The 16,825-nt window shown below is 37.8% G+C and overlaps 1 protein-coding gene across 2 annotated transcripts in view; it reads right to left on the bottom strand.

Moving 5' to 3' along the window:
• Positions 1–16,825, bottom strand: part of dpy19l3 (dpy-19 like C-mannosyltransferase 3) — a 102,331-nt gene that overhangs the window by 54,533 nt on the left and 30,973 nt on the right. For both annotated transcript variants that reach the window (XM_030127048.1, XM_030127056.1), the window contains exons 5-10: positions 10,269–10,390; positions 9,635–9,780; positions 6,381–6,504; positions 6,045–6,179; positions 1,024–1,155; positions 282–383 (exon numbers count right to left, since the gene is read on the bottom strand). In XM_030127048.1, coding sequence (XP_029982908.1) covers positions 282–383; positions 1,024–1,155; positions 6,045–6,179; positions 6,381–6,504; positions 9,635–9,780; positions 10,269–10,390 — 761 coding nt within the window. The remainder of the gene's footprint in view (positions 1–281; positions 384–1,023; positions 1,156–6,044; positions 6,180–6,380; positions 6,505–9,634; positions 9,781–10,268; positions 10,391–16,825) is intronic.

Genomic DNA, 16,825 nt, shown 5'->3' with positions numbered 1-16,825 from the left:
AGAGAAGAAGAAGAGGAAGGGTGCTAGGAGTGAAAAACGGGGTAAGACAAGTGGGAGTAAAAGGAGGGCAGAGATCAGAGAGCCAGAAGACTAAAATAAAAGATCAGAGAAGATGGACCAGATCGGAGATATGAGGAGAGACAAACAAGGATGGGTGAAGGGAAAACACAAGAGGATGAGAGGAGACAAGAACAGCTGGAGTGGATACAAGGGTGAACAAGATGGGGAGAGGCAGTAAAAGAAAAGACAGAAACCAGAGAAAATGATGAAGCAGGAAGTACCTTGGCCAGGTAGTTGATGGTGAAGGTGAGGAGGAGGACCATGGTGGTGTGGAGAAGCAGTTTACCCACACGGACCAGCAGGGTTCCTGACTTCAGCCCCGACTATGAGGAAAAAAAACGACACGCAGTGAGTCATAATATCTGTAATATTTGCTGTACCATTTTAGAATTACAAGTACAGACCCAGAAGCTGTCATCATACACTCAGCCTGCACTGTGTAAACAAATCTCTATCAAGCAAGAAGTTACAAAATTCTGAAAATATACAAACTAATAAGGCAATTAAATTTAAATAAACCATATGAGAATGGTCGCTACAAGCAAATATTTATGACAAAGTCATTTGCAATCAGAGCATGTAGTTCTGAAAATATTAAAAGCAGAATTTAATTCCCTCCCTCCCTATTTCTAATTCTCAGCATTCCTCCAGCTTTCTCTGCGTTCCACTTTCACTCTGTCACATTAAATGTTTCTGTAATTGTTGCTGTGATAAGATCAAATTCAACTAAATTACATTTAGATCTGTCAGAAAAATGTGTCTCCTGCATACAAACAGAGTATGTGTAGCTTTTACAAAATCCAGGTGAATTTTGTTAAGCTCTTTGTTTTGTAAACAAGTTATCTTAGCTGTCAGTATGAGTTTGTAATGCTAATTGTTTTACACACACACAAACACACACACACACACACCGCAATCCTGAAACTCTCTCAGCTGCATACGTCTAACAAACCCCACAGTGACCTGGCAATGTCGGATGAAAAGCGTGGCTACGATGAAGCTCAGGACCAGAGATCCCAGGATCATGGAGTTACAGAACTGAAGGAGCCACACACTGAGGAGGCCGCTCACTTGAACCAGGTACAGAGTGGTCACCTGGGGGTAAAAACACACACACAGAGCATCATGAAACCATCAGGGACATGAATGTTGAGCTCTGAAATCTCCGTGTGCATTAGGCCATCCTGCAGCCACTACATGACTGAGGATGGATTTCCTTGCGTTACTAAGCAGGTGTTGAAATAAAAAAACAACAAGACCAAGTTGAACATTTTAATGACCTATTTTAAACCCTGAGAGCTGCCCTGCACCTATACCCCAGTTGGTCCCTGCTCCCTGACCAGTATCACTGAGCCAGTTGACATCCACACTAATACTCTGATCATGATCCGATTTCAGGAGTTATCAGCTTATTCAGGTGATTGTGTAAATAGTATCATCTGATTATGAGAAATCAGATTAATCGGAGCTAATACAAATTTAATGTTGAAGCACAGCTAGTAGGTATTTTGGTGCCGGATCCACCATCTCTCTGCTCAAAACAGCATCTTGAGGAGTACCAACGGGTTCCTACTGTCAACCCCACTTTTATATAGCCTACCGTGGCTTTTTCATCCCTCTGCTGCGGCTCCCTGTGGCTTTGGGAAATTAATGAGTATTTCATTTAAATTTATCTGATTTTAGATTGTTTGTTTTTTTTAAGTAATTCTAAATTTGAATATTATAGTGAGATCCTCCTGAGACCCAGTAAGTAAACATTTTCATCATTTTACATTAAATAATTGCCATAATTGGAAACAGCATGATGTAACAGTTTTTTCAGATACATTTTTGAATTTTTTTTTTTTGTCCTTTTCAGTAGACTTCCAGGTTTTTTTTGTTTTTTTTTAAAGTAAAGCTGTGAAATTTGTCCACTACAAAGGACAAAAATGCATTGCTGGGTCTCAGGAGGGTATTTGGTGTTACAGGTATTATCTCCTGCTGTCGCTGTCCAGAGGGGTGGTGCTGAAACGCTTTGCCATGTGTCTGGAAGAGATGAAAAGAGGTCGTCCAGAACACGTCAGATACATCTACATACGACAATATGCGTTGGAGATAAGTTCAGTATAAGTTAGACATATGCATAGGTATTATCTCAACATATTGAAACTTAGGGGGCTGAAATGGATTAATGGCATTTCAGTTAATTTCACTGAGGAAAATTGATTTCATATACAAGCAAATTGAGTTAAGAGCTTGGCCACGGAACAAATTAGACTTGTATGTCAAGGTACCGCTGTATTTGACTTCTACCAAGCAGATTTACTTACCTTACACTTCAACTGTCTCATTTATTCTGACTTTTTTGTTGTTTCAAATACTTAAACTTACTATTTTCCCCAATGTTGTGTCCATGTTTTTTTCTATTTGTAATCGCCTCTATTAGTCTTTAAGTTTTAGTGTCTGTTTCATTTTTTTTTTTTTTTTTAAATCACATACACCCTTACTTCAACATAATCCAAGTTTAAAGAAAAACTGAAAGGATGAAACAAACATATGATATTCTGGAGTTGGAGAATGCAAACCAGCTCAACACTAAGCTGGTTTCTATCCTTGCCAAAAAAAATTGCTAATTTATGTTTCCATCTACTATTGTTAGATTGTTATTGTTATTCTGAAGTGACAGATGTCGAGAGTATTTTGACAAAAAACCTGAAGCTTGTTTTTAATCCGCAAATGAAATCGCTGCTCTGAATCATAAGTGTTTCAAAGTCTATCTCTAACACTTCTTTTTGCAGCTTTTAAGGTGGTGTTAAGGTGGTGTTTCATTACCGTTTCCATCTTAAATTGAGTTTGTTTCTTATGTTGATTTGATAATTGTTACAATCTCCTTATGCAGGCATATGCAGCTGTTTGGTTTTTTGACAATATTAAAGGATTTGCACATTTTCAGTGCTTCCATTTTTGCTTTTTTAATGTACAAAATGAAAACGCCGGTACAACTAAATGGAAATGTCAACCTATAATTAAGGGAAACACTGACACAGATCTTTCATATTTAGATGCCCTTGAAAACCTGACTGAAGCATAACTGAAATTAGGGCTGAAACAGTCATATCCTGATTTAGATGTGAATCTATTTGCTTGGTTGTTCTTTCAACATGCAAACTTAAATTAGCATAAAAATACAAAAACTTCAAATAACACAAAAAACATGTTGCTCTGCTCAGTGTCACTAACACCAAACAAATTATCATCACACAGCAGTTTGTGCTTATTTACTTCGCATTTCTGCAATTAAATCCTCCTAAATCTGGACCTTCAAACTGCAGCTTTTTGCAATTACATTCATTCTGGTATTGCATTAGTGAGTATAAATGCATTTCAGTGAGTCCTTACTGATATTATTTTCAGTATCCAGGCATGTTTTTTAAGTAAATTAACTGTTTAAAGGGGTCATATTTTGCTAAACCCACTTTTATTAGTCTTTGGTACTTTTATTTATGCATTTAGGGACCCTAACATTTCAAAAATATACTTTTTTATGCTTATGCTTAAATAGTTTTTTTCAGTTTACCTAAGTGTGCAGTGATTATTGGTATCTTATTTTTTTAAATGATGTTTTACTTCACAGTTTTAGTTCCTGTTTTACTTAAAGGGGTCATATCTAGCTAAACCCATTTTTATTAGTCTTTGGTTCATTTCTTTGTGTATTTAAACCCTAATAGTTCATAAAGTTTAAAGTTGAACCCTCCAGGTGCTGCAAAGCTATCTTTATATTAATTCCGGCAAAAATCGAGTGGATTTCTACAAATCGTTTTAAGTCCTCCTTAATTTGTTACGTTTTAGAACTAGTTACGTCACAACTTTTGCACAAATAAAGTCAAGACTTCCAATGAACATTTCTCCAAGTACGACATAATTGTTTGTCAGCAGCAGCAGTTGTAGTCCATACTGAAAATATGCCCAAACTTCGAGTTGATTCCCTAAAATTTTTAGTTGTTGGTTGTATTAACGAACACAGATGGCTGAATGGGACAGAAAGCACAGTCAACAACCCGGAGGGGGTGGGGTATGAAATGGCTCACTTGCATTTAAAGGGCCAGCGCTCAAAATGACCTTTCTGGTGTCATTACTCAAATAGGGTTAAAGATGGACCTGTGGAGTTGAATTAATGAAGAATTCAGACCCAATCACAGCATTTCCAGTTTATGTAGACCACAGGGAAATGTTTTAAAATGCATAATTCCATTAAAAAAAAGCAAAATATCACTCCTTTAAGACAGATAAGAGACTTTATTGTCATTGTATTTCATGAGTGATGTACTTCTGTTTTATTTGTATAGTGCTGACAGCTCTCTCTCTCTCTCTCTGTGAATAGTTGATCAGCTGCAGGTGTGTGTGACTGGTGGAACCTGATGCTGATTGGTTGGGAGTGAGGATTAAAGCAGGCTGATGCTGATCCTCCTCCCCCTTCTGCTCATCCCATTTCCAATGATGGAAGCCTATTGATCACTGCTTTTGTTTGTTGTAAGAGGTTCTGTGAAATTAGTGAATTCCGTACATATTGTAAATTAGATTAAATATTGTAAAGGTAGCAGAAAGTAAGAAGTCCTTTTTGTTTTGTCATACTTTTTCTCCTGTTTTGGTTAGGAGTTAGGTCACACCGACTTGTTTTTTGTGTTTTATTCTTCTTTTTTTTTTTACCCTCAGTCCTTGCCCCAGGGTATTGTCATCAGTTCGTCATCTGTCCATCTGTCCATCCGTACATGCAAAAACTTTGGCATGGACTGAAGGCCGAGGGTTTTCAAGTAAAGGCACATTATGTTTGACAATTAGGAAAGCATAGGGTTGTGACATCCTTTTGTTTGTTATTTTGGGCATAATTTCTGTCTTCTGAGTGACAATAACAATAGATTTTCAAGTTCAGCTTGCTGTGCATCAATTGCATCCATGTGTCTCCCCCTACTCCTCACCTTCTCCCCCACTCCCCCAATCTTTCTCTATCTCTCTCTCTTTTTCTCTTCCTTTACCCTCTCTCTTTCACGCCAACTGGTCCTGTCAGACATCTGTCTTCCAGGAGTCAGGGTCTGCTCCAGGTTTCTGCCTGTTAAAAGGAACTTTTTCCTTCCACTGTCACCAGTCACAAGAGTTTGCTCCTGGAGGATTCTGTTGGGTTTCTGTAAATTGGCTTGAGAGTCTGGTTTCAACTGGCTCTACATGTAAAGTGTCATGAGATAACTTTTGTTATGATTTGGCGCTATATAAATAAAATTTGATTGACTGATTGATTGATTGATTGACTGATTGATTGATTGATTGAATAAATTGCTACCTGACTGCTAAATGTAACTTTTGTCTGGGCCTCACATTCTTGGGGATGGGACGAGTGGGGCACCTTTTAAATATGTTGTGTTCAGGTTTCCCCTAGGCCAGGGACATAACATTGGCACTATATAAATAAAATTTGATTGATTGATTAATTGGTTGGTTGGTTGGTTGGTTGGTTGGTTGGTTGGTTGGTTGATTGATTGATTGATTGATTGATTGAATTGCAACCTGACTCTTAAATTTAACTTCCGTCTGGGCCTCACATTCTAGCGGATGGGACGAGCGGGGCACCTTTTAAATACACTACAAACAAAAAGTTAAGGATATTTGTTTGGGTTTTTTTGTCATTTGTTTTGTCATTTTTGCCATTTGTGAATAAAACTATGTCTGGTTATTAAAAAAATGTATTTCAATTCAATTCACACACAATAAAGTAAAAAGCGCTGTGCAAGAATCACAACTGAAAAAACACAGCCCAAACATTAAAAATATCCTTAACTTTTTCGTTTGTCGTGTATGTTGAGTTCAGGTTTCCCCTAGGCCAGGGACATAACAGGGTCCAAAAACAGATATAATTATAACCATACATACATACATACATACATACATATAACATACAACATGTAGCACACAACATACAACACACTTTATAATCCTGTTTGTGGCAGACATACCTGGGTTGTTGATAAGAAGTCTGCACAGTCCAGGGTATATATGATGAGAGCCTGAACCAGCAGGATGAACTGATTGAACTGCCATGTCAGACAGAAGCAGAATGTGGTGACATACATCAGCCACACCATAACCTTCTGAGGAGAAAAACACACAAACACACAGGGAGTTGATACTTGAGGTGGATACAAATGGCTCGTAGCCTCATTCCTGCCATGTTGCTAGCCCTTTTAGCGGTTGTAGATTATCGAACGGCTGGGAGTGCCAAGGTAAGGCCAATCAATACTATGAGGACTGCATGTAGCGATGATGTAGTGTCTGTTAGAGGGTGTGCGGACCTGCTGTAAGGCGCTGAGCTGAGGCCTGAGGTAACAGGTGATAGCGGTGACCTGCAACGCCAGGAAGGGCAAAGACCAATTCTCCCTGAGCGAGATGGTAAACTCCACGCGAGTCGTGTCGACCCTGAGACAAAGCAGAGAGGAGACAGACAATCGGCGATTAGTGATGCAATATTCAAGCCCTCAACTCAAAACTAAGAGCATAATCACACTGGAAAGCTGCAGATATAACAATATGATGCATGCTGTGTTAAATGTTTGTTTGCAGCGTCTCACAGTTTGAGTGATGACGGGACAAAACAAACAGTGATGAGCGGAATACTGGAATACTTAACTAGGTGAGTGACAACAAAGCAAAAACCTACAATAAAACTGCATTACATGAAAGATCCCAGTGCCGGTCTAACTTGCTTCAAACTCAGAAGACCGTGGCATTATTCTGGCAGTGCTTAAGAAGTTGTAAAAGTCGGTGACCTTGTGTTTTTATTGTTTACAAGGTCCGCGGCAAAAATCTCGTCTCTGTATTGATCTAAAAGGACAGCAAAGAAAATGCCAGCAAGGTTTGTGAACTTATTTCAACTTTCGGGCAGGCGTCCAAAAACATGCCAAGCGACGCAAAAAGAGCAGCCGAAAGTAAACACCACTTACTCACTGAAAAAACTAGAAAGGTCCTCTTGTCTAGTAAATGCTTGGTACACCGACTGTGCGTTCAAAGCATATATCAACAGTTCAGGAAATATACTCAGATACTATACGCTCCCTTTCTTACTGAGAGTAAGAGGGTGTGTCTGGAGCTTCATATAAAGGGAAAAGAGGCAACTGCAGGAGCACCGACCAACATTTGTATATAAAACCGGTCTGTTTTATGTCGTCACTACTCAAATAGAAAGGAAATGTACAAGCTGTGTCATTACAGGGTGGAAATAGTTTTTTTTATCCTAGGCTGAATGTTATGATATAGGGTTTCTATGAAGTGTATAGTACTTTATCTCTGTCCACAGAGCACAGAACGGCACTAGCAACCAATGAAAAAAAAAAAAAAAAAAAGAAAACCTTAAGAGTGTGGGAAAGTGGAAAAGCTATGATTATTATGGTTAATGAAAACCGGGGACTTCTGATACCTCTGGACCTCAGGTAATTTGTAATTTGCAATAACTGTTGTAAAATTGGACTGCAAATATCCAACCCCGAGGTCCCACGATTACATTAGTCCCATGCAAATCAACATCTCGATGAATTCCATCATTTTTAGTTTCTCCGTGCATTTTATTCTGACTATGTTCTGTGTCTCCAAGTAAAGAGGCTGCACCAGCCATTGTAATATTATAAATGAAAGTCTTAACAGCGTCTTGGATGCAAATTCAGGGGGCGCGCGTCATGACACAGCATGGAGACCCATTTACTGAAAGAACAAACTTAAATCCAGCAGAAAATGAATGGCAAGCAAAGCAGCGTGCAGTCAGGAACATTTTTCTATCTTTTATCAGACTCAACAGCCACCTGTCAGCTGTGTGCTTATAACAGTGAGCTTTGGCATCATTTTCAGGAGGTAAGGTCAGTATATTCAAGTAAAACACACACTTCTCTTGTCTGTCTTGTTTTACCATTGTGCTGCATGAAACATAGATGTGAAAGTTAATTTCTAAATCACTCAAGTCCCCAGCCTACACTAGTTCAGTGTTCAACTAAACAGAATTGCAGGTAAAATAAAAAAAAAAAAAAAAAGCTTTAGCTCTTGAATTTGCACTTTAGCTGCTTTGCCACTTATAACTTCTACTTTATGATAATAAAAAAAAATCTAAAATGAAGTTGACAAAAGAATCATGTGGTTTTTAACAGTAAAGGATCTGTCATTTAGTGCATTCTTCCATCCTTTAGTTTTAATATTTTGATTTAACTTTGTTGTTTTAGTGCATTTTATCTGTTTTAAATGTTTATAATTCTTAGTTTTTATATTGGGTAGTATTTTATTCTGTAAAGCACCTTGTACTAAAGTGCATTATTCTTATTCCTAAATATTATTATTACTAATATTATTATTACTATTCAAGGTTTACCAGAGAAAATAAGTAACTACTGTGTTTGTAAACTATTTGAAATAAATACAGTAAGAGACATTAACAAACAATGATTTTATAATGTTTCATTTAATGCATTCTTCCATCCTTTTGGAACATTTTTCTATATTTTTATTAAATTTTGCTTTAGTTCTAGTGCATTTTTGTCATGTTTTAAAAGGTTATGACTTGCTATCTTTTTTATTATATATCTCTTTTTTGTAGTTTTGTTATTCTGTAAAGCACCTTGTACTAAAACTTATTATTCTTCTTATTATTATTAAACTCAAGGTTTCCATCCCAACACCAGAGAAACGAACAGAACTAAACAACCGATAAACTGATAATAAATTACTCAAACTAAATAGTAAGGGACTTTAATAAACAAATAAACTGTAAATTAGCTTAGAGTCTGGTTTCGACCAACTCGATATGTAAAGCGTCATGAGATAACTTTTGTTATGATTTGGCGCTATATAAATAAAATTTGATTGATTGATTTGATTGATCAACAATTATTTTGTAAACAATATGTCATTTAATGCATTTTTTTGTTGTTAATGTTTATAAATCATTGTTTTTTTACATGTGGTATTTTATTATGTATTAAAGTTTTAGTAGTAGTAGTAGTATTGTTTAAGGTTTCCATCCTAACACCAAAGAAACTAGCAGAACTAAATAACTAATAAACTTATAATAATTTCTTTCAAACTAAATATAGTAAGGGACCTAAATAAACAATTATTTTGTAAATAAAATTTCATTTAATGCATTTTTTGTTGTTAATGCTTACAGATCGCAGTTTTTTTCTAATGTATAGTATTTTATTACGTACTACAGTTAATTATTGTTATTCTTATCATTATTATTATTACTATTATTATTATAAATTATTATAAATTATTATTGTGAAACTTGGGAGGTTTTCAAAATAAATATAAAACTAAAACCACTAATGGACTCATAAAACTAACTCAAGTGGAATTGAAAAACAAACTGGGAAAACTCATTAAAACGTACACATATAGAACTATTAACAAGTTCACGACCCTAATTACTCTGGGAAAAGTTACAGAGAACACAGCTACGATAACATTTCCAGAGTCAGGTACAAGTCTGAAAGGGGCTGACTCCCCCCTCCCCAATCCCGTCCACTGTCTCCTGTGCTTCCATAAATACACAGTGATCATTACCCACCTGTTGAGGATGTACCAGACCCCGGCGAGAGCACCCGCCAACCAAGAACCCGACAGGAGCCACGCTGTGAGGTACAGGGCGATCACATACACAGCTTGGAGTGAGAACACCGTGTAGATGTAGAAATACACAGGCTCCAGATACGCCTGAAATACACACACAAACACACACTATTAGTTCATTAGGCATCGCAAATGAACACAGTGACAGCAACTGACTGGGGCACTCTGAAATTTGGCATGGCATTTTAGACTATGGTCGGAGATTTCACTTCCTGACATTTCTGTCACACCGTCGGTTTGCGGATGAACCTAAGCAGCTGTATCTCAGTTAACTGATATGCCAATACAGAAACCTTTTCTGTCACTGTGACAACTGCAAGTGTGCCATGCTGTGTCATCTTAAAAGACCAAAATGTAAAATGCCACAGCACCTCTACTGCCTGACGGTCCCCCAGTGTGAACTTCTGACAGTTTCTGCTGTGGCTAACAATATTGACAGAGGAAAATAGATTTTTTTTTTTTTTTTAACAAAATGAAATGGGATTAGTAAGATTCACAGCATGTACGCGGCAAACAGAATTATTATTATTTCATGGGCCCAAGTGGAACACGCTGAGAGACTGATTTGTTACCTGTATGGGCAACAATCTGTAGAGGATGCTGAGAAAGACCTCCTGGTAGATATTCATTCGCTGAAGGAGATTAATGGTCCTCTTGGATTCTGTCAAGTTGTCATGGATCAAATCTGACAGCCCTAAGATAGAAAACACACATACACACTTTAAAATGCCACCATTTCTCCACGGTGCTATGGACTGATAACAGCTATTATTGGCTTTGTGACAACCAGTGAGGAATGGATATGAATGACCCCCTTAGCTGCCTTTGCTCATTTACAGAATATGGTGCTATTAAAGAACAACAACCAGGTTTGAAACGTCTGTCAACTACTAACAGCAGCTTGGATTTAATTCAGTAATTGCTGAAAACTACAGTGGGTGCCTGAACACATCGGTGCATTCAACCTTGGGAGCCATCAAGCAACATTACTTTACTGAAATAAAAACAAGGGAGCCAAATATCCTGCAGTATTGTATCACAAAGGTGCTCTATCTTGTCTGAAATAAAGACATATACTAACATCATAAAAGCTAAAAAAGAAACATTTATACACAAGAACTGACACATAGTTAACAAGTGTAACTATTGTCAAGTCAAAATGTTCTATTGGTACATGGTATTTATCTAATATTAAAGCTCTTTCAACTGTCATCTTCCAGCTAAAGTAATTATGGGAGGAAATACAGCAGTGTTTTTCAACCTTGGGGTCGTCACCTGTACACAATTTCCAGTAACTGATAAAGAAAAAAGCAAAACAAAAAAATAAAAACTTACTAATAAAAAAATATATATGGTGAGTTGAGAGACAATCACAGTCCATAAAAGACATGACAAACTCTGAAGCTGAAACTGAAGCACTGTGGTACTGTTTATCTTTCAAATGTTCATTGTGGTCAGTTTCAGATGCTGCAGTTCTTTCATAATTCATAGTTTGAGTTCTTGTTTGTTCAGTATTAATTGTCAGCCTTGTAAATCCAAGCTGGACTGACTGTACATATCCTGACCAAGGAAAATCAAATTCTCACTTTGTGCAGTAATCTACACCTGACTTTTCTACCTCCGTCCATAATAATATACATTATATAGGATACATGTTGTCTAAAATTAACGTTTATTTGCAACATAGTACAGGAGGTCCTCAGGTTACGCGGTACTCGACCTATGCTGTTTCGACTTTACGACGCCTGAGTCTCGTCCGCCTTAGCTGAGGCCTTTTCACTTCTAGAACAGGCTATGGTGCGATTCGAGGCAGAGGATCCTAATATGGAATGATTTTCGAAAGCTTCAAGGGGAGTGATGGACAGTGTACGGTGGTACCGTGAGATCTGGGAGGAAACGAGGAAGATTTCCTTCCAGACGGACATCTCCAAGTACTTCACCAAGGTGGAGAGGCCAGTAGAACCCGTACCTTCAATGTCTACAGAAGATCCTGCACCTGTTACCCTTCCGGATTCCCCAGCAGCAGCTCTCACAGCCTCCCCTCCTTCTTCTCCAGCCACCTCTCAGCAGTGATGGTAAGTACAGTATCTTATTTTTTTTATTTTAATTTATTTTATTTTATTAATATGAAGTATAATACGTGTATTTGGATATTTATTTAGAGATTTAGGGGGTATTAAAGGGTTAATTCCGACTTACGCGGAAATTCGGGTTACGTCGCCAGCGTAGGAATGGAACTCGTTCGTAACCCGAGGACCTCCTGTATAGCAAACTATTACATGATCAAAAACAAATAAATTTTAGGAAAAAAATGTCTCCGTTTTGAATGTCTGGGGTCACCAGAAATTTGTGACGTTAAAATGGGGTCACGAGCCAAAAAAGGTTGGAAACCACTGAGATACAGACTACGGGGTTACTCAAAAAGAATGAACCAATTTCCTGACGCATTGCTTCAGTTCTCAAGCATCGTCATGGAATTAGTCAATGACCATTTGAAAGAGGAGTTTTCTAAGTTCTGAATGGGTGCTTCATTGACCTTAAACATCCAATAACAACAGCGACCAACTCAGTGGTTCATGATATGCTGATACGCGTCTGTGAGGAATTCTCTTATCATATTGATGTTGTCCGTGCTGCAGGTGGTGGATACACTGAACACTTGTAAAACAGGAAATAAAAGTTGATTGTGAGTAGAATACTTGTGACTTAGCTGGAGTTTTCTATTGCTTTTCCTTATTAAAATATTGCGTAATGAAATTGGTTCCTTCTTTTTGAATAACCCTGTATTTTCATGCATATCAGTATCCAGGACATGACTAAAACTAGGATATCGGTCTGCATGTAAACACAGACACAGTACGACTTAACTCATTTATTTTCACAGCAAACATATTACAGGGTTCATTCAAAGCAGCTTCAAGTGACAATTCCATATCTTTCATTTCTATCAGTCTTGATAAGAGTGTAAGCACACAAATATGTGATGAGGTTTTTGAATTTGACATCAGTACAGCTTAGTCTGACATAAAACACGTAAAATAAGCATTCGGAGGACAGGCGGAATATTAACCAATTCATTCTTTACATTAGGCAACTCAACAACACCGTCATGGTCCTAATAATCTCACAGAGAGCAAACGACTGCAAGTAGTGTCTGTGACAATCTGTGAACTACATGATGAGAGTTGTGGAAATAAATTTAAAGGCAGAGTAAGTAATATTTACCCCAATCAACAAAAGTGGAAGGAGTGGCAAAGTGAGAAGTAGACTGAATGTAGAGAGGGAACGATGATGACAAGAAAAAAGCTGTGAAATGGAAAAATAAGAAGTATTTGCTTGTGCTTTTTGAGTAAACAGAGGTATCGATGTGTGTTTTGTCCAGAGTTTTGTCTCTCAGGCAGAACTGCACAACAACATGAGCAGTGCAGTAAAAGAGAAGAGCAAATAGAAATAGCAATGAAGAGGATGACCTGAATTATGGACTTATGAGGCATTGGATATATATTAGAGCCCGACCGATTAATCAGCCGGCCAATTAATCGGGCCGATTATAGCGTATCACCAGTTAATCAACATCGGCCAATATGTAGCCGATGTAGCCGATATATTAACTTTTTTTGCTGCGCGGAGATTCTGTCGCTCGCTGCTCCTGTGTGTGTGTGTGTGTGTGTGTGTGTGTGTGTGTGTGTGTGTGTGTGTGTGTGTGTGCTGCCCGGAGAATAAGAGGAACTTTAAAACGAGTTAGTTTCACTTTCACTCCTGCTCAGATAATGACGCTATTACACCCCCACACACACAATCACACACAATCACATAATCACACACACACAATCACATAATCACGGAGCCCCCACCACCACCACCCCGGCGAAAATCACAGACCGCTACCGCGCGCTCTGACAAAGATGGACCGCTACCCCCCCACCCCGATGAAGTATTCACCCCCCCACACACACACCTATGTCTGTGTACTTCCTGTCTACCTCACAGTTTCATTCTGCCAGCAGGCCTGGGTGTTAATAGTGTGGGGGAGACTGGGGACAGTTGTGACATGGGTCAGTTGTAACTCTTGCAGTTGCTCCAATCAGGAACAACTTAGGACTCACCTAATTCACTCTGCACATGCTCAGTTTAGTCCTTAGTCCACATAAGAAGTTGTAGTGCCGTGAGGCAGACACATCAAAATTTGTGAGTGAAAACATAATTGTGTGGTAAGTAATAGTTTTTGCTCTAATTATTTTTGTGATTGCATTGTTTGCATTTGAAAGTTGTGTAAATTATATTTGTGAAATAAACAAAGATTTATGCAACTGTTTATCCACCTGTCCACAATTATCTAATATAAGATTATTATATCCTGTGTAGATCAGTGCTCTTATTTCATATACCGGCCAATATATCGGTTATCAGCCAATATCTGATATCGGCCGATATATTGGATGTCGGACGATATATTGGATATCAGCTTTTTTAGCCCCCAATATCGGTATCGGCATCGGCCCCAAAAATCCCATATCAGTCGGGCTCTAATATATACGTGTCTGTATGTATATTAATGTTCACTGAAATTCGTGTATGCTCAATATGTAAAGCACGTGCTGATATTATCAATATTTTATTTTTTTCAACGTAGATCTTAATTAAGGGGTGGAAGAGGGGGGTTAGAAGTTTTTTTTGTTTGTTTGGGGGTTTTTTGGAGTGTTTTATTGTTGTGTTTATGATTGTATGTTCATTAAAATGAAAAAAACAATAAGATATATTTGAAAAAAAAGAAGAGCAAAATTATTCACAATTGCTGTTTTGTTTTGTTTTTTTACTATTGGTAGACTGTTAGGGATGGGAATCAAAAGAACCGGGAACTTTTTAACAATCCAATAAAACCAAGAGTGATGGAAGAAAAATAGTTTATTCATAGTAATTGAAACCTTAAAACATGCCATTTAAGAAACAATGATGGAATTTTCATTTTTTTTAAATTACAGGGTGACCCAAAAAAACGGGAATTTTTGAAGTGCATATTGGCAGACATGAGCAAGTGGCAGCACTGCAAGACAGTGACCTTGAGCAAGTAAACACACCCCCATTTTAGTAACCACTGGAGGCTGTGCGAGAATTGTTCGGTAACCGTGTGATCTCAAGATTCGGTAACGTTCCCTGGCCCCCTAGATCGCAAGATTTGTCCATTTGTCATTTTTTCTTGTGGGGCTATCTCAAGAGTAAAGTGTACACGACTCGACCAAGAACTCTGGATGAGTTAAAACAGAGAATTCAGGATGAAATTCACAGTATCCCAGCTGAGATGTTGCAGCGGTCAATGAGGAATCTCAACAGCAGATTTCAAGAATGCATTCGTACAGGAGGACGCCATCTACAGGAAGTAATTTTTAAAAAATGAAAATTCCATCATTGTTTCTTAAATGGCATGCTTTAAGTTTTCAATTACTATGAATAAAATATTTTTCTTCCATCACTCTTGGTTTTATTGGATTGTTAAAAAGTTCCCGTTTTTTTGTGTCACCTTGTAGTTCAATTCCTTGGAATTGTTAGCCTGCCTGTTTAATGATTCTGCTTATTGATTCTGCCTTCGTTGCGCATGCTTGATGACATCACATGCACGCTGCATTGTTTTGGTTTAGAGCATAGCCAACATGGTGTCGAGGCAGAAACGCTCCAAAGTATGGCTATATTTCATGCAAACAGATGACACCAGGGCCACTTGGAACACTTGCAAAGCTTCCATTTCTTCAAAGGGGGGAAATCCCTCCAACATGCTCAAACATTTGTCCACACACTGGCAGGAATGTCACTTGTTTGATATGCTACTTAGCAACGCTTGTGTATCTAGCGACAGAGCAAACACCAAGGTGTCATCTGGGCCCGGATCTAGGGGGGCAACAAACATCCTGCCCCCTCAAATAAAAGTTTCTGAAGGTAGGGAAAAGGAAAACGAGGTGCACAACAGCGAGAGACATAGAGGAATTAGTAAAGCATCTTAAGTTTCAGTTTCATTTTCACTTTGTACGCCGCTTGTTCAGTGTTCCTTTCCACTGTATAACTAAAAAACAGTCCGATGTTTCATTTTCAGTCTAAGGTTTTGCCGATTTTGTTTAAAAAAGAAAAAAAAATTAAACAGACTAGAAATTTATTTTATTTAGAATTGAAATAACCAATGAACGAACTATGCACGGCTTGCATCTAAACCAGAGTTTTCGATTATCATATTTCCTCAGTGCATGTAAACGCATCAGATCTGATTATTACAGTGCTCAGATTTTTATGCTCATGTAAACATTCTCATTGACAGAAGTGATGACAGAGCAGGATTACTACTATACAAGTCTAAATCTATTATTTTAGAGAAACATTACATACTTTGCCTTCAAAAAACCCTGCTTTGTTTTTATTAAGCCGTTTTGTTCCCAAACCTCAGCCCATTAACTTTGTGAGCATAACAAGATTATCCCCTGAGCTACGGCTTTACCGTGCCATGTTAAATAGACTGGTGCTGATGTTAGATGAGCTTATACAAACACTGGTGTCATTATTCCACACTGAGCATTGTGGTGCACTATCATAGTTGGTTTGACTGAAACAAATTGTGACACCAAAAAAGCAGCAGAGGGCTGAGTTTGTGCTGCAGGCTGCAATGTGTCACCTTGATCACTGCTGTGTTCTTGATCCATGAAATGAGACCATAGAAACCAGCCCTGTCTCTTCTTAAAGGATGTGTTACTACCCACACACACTACGCATTACACTTCATTTACACTTATCTTTGTCCTTCCTTTAAAGCCTTTTCTTCATTTCTGTATGTCAAACCATAGTGCTTTGTTTCACTTATTTATAATCAATGATTTTTCTTCTCTCTCTCTCTGTCTCTCTCTGTCTCTCTCTCTCTCTCTCTCTCTCCCCCTTCTGTTTTGGTGCAAAAAAATAATTATGAAAATATTTCTATTAACAAACTGTCCTTTTACAATAAAATGTGAATAACCTGAATAAATATGAACAACCTGAAACATCTAAAGAAAATTAAGTGCAATTTAACAATATTCTGCAAACCTTTGTAGATTCGATCCATGTGTATAAATGATACACTGAGGCAAAAAATGTTAAAACCTGATTGTTTTAT

The sequence above is a fragment of the Sphaeramia orbicularis genome, chromosome 3 (assembly GCF_902148855.1).
Source record: "Sphaeramia orbicularis chromosome 3, fSphaOr1.1, whole genome shotgun sequence".
Taxonomy (NCBI): Eukaryota; Metazoa; Chordata; class Actinopteri; order Kurtiformes; family Apogonidae; genus Sphaeramia; species Sphaeramia orbicularis.
Note: the sequence above shows the minus strand (reverse complement) of the source record. Positions and strands in the feature narration are given on the sequence as shown.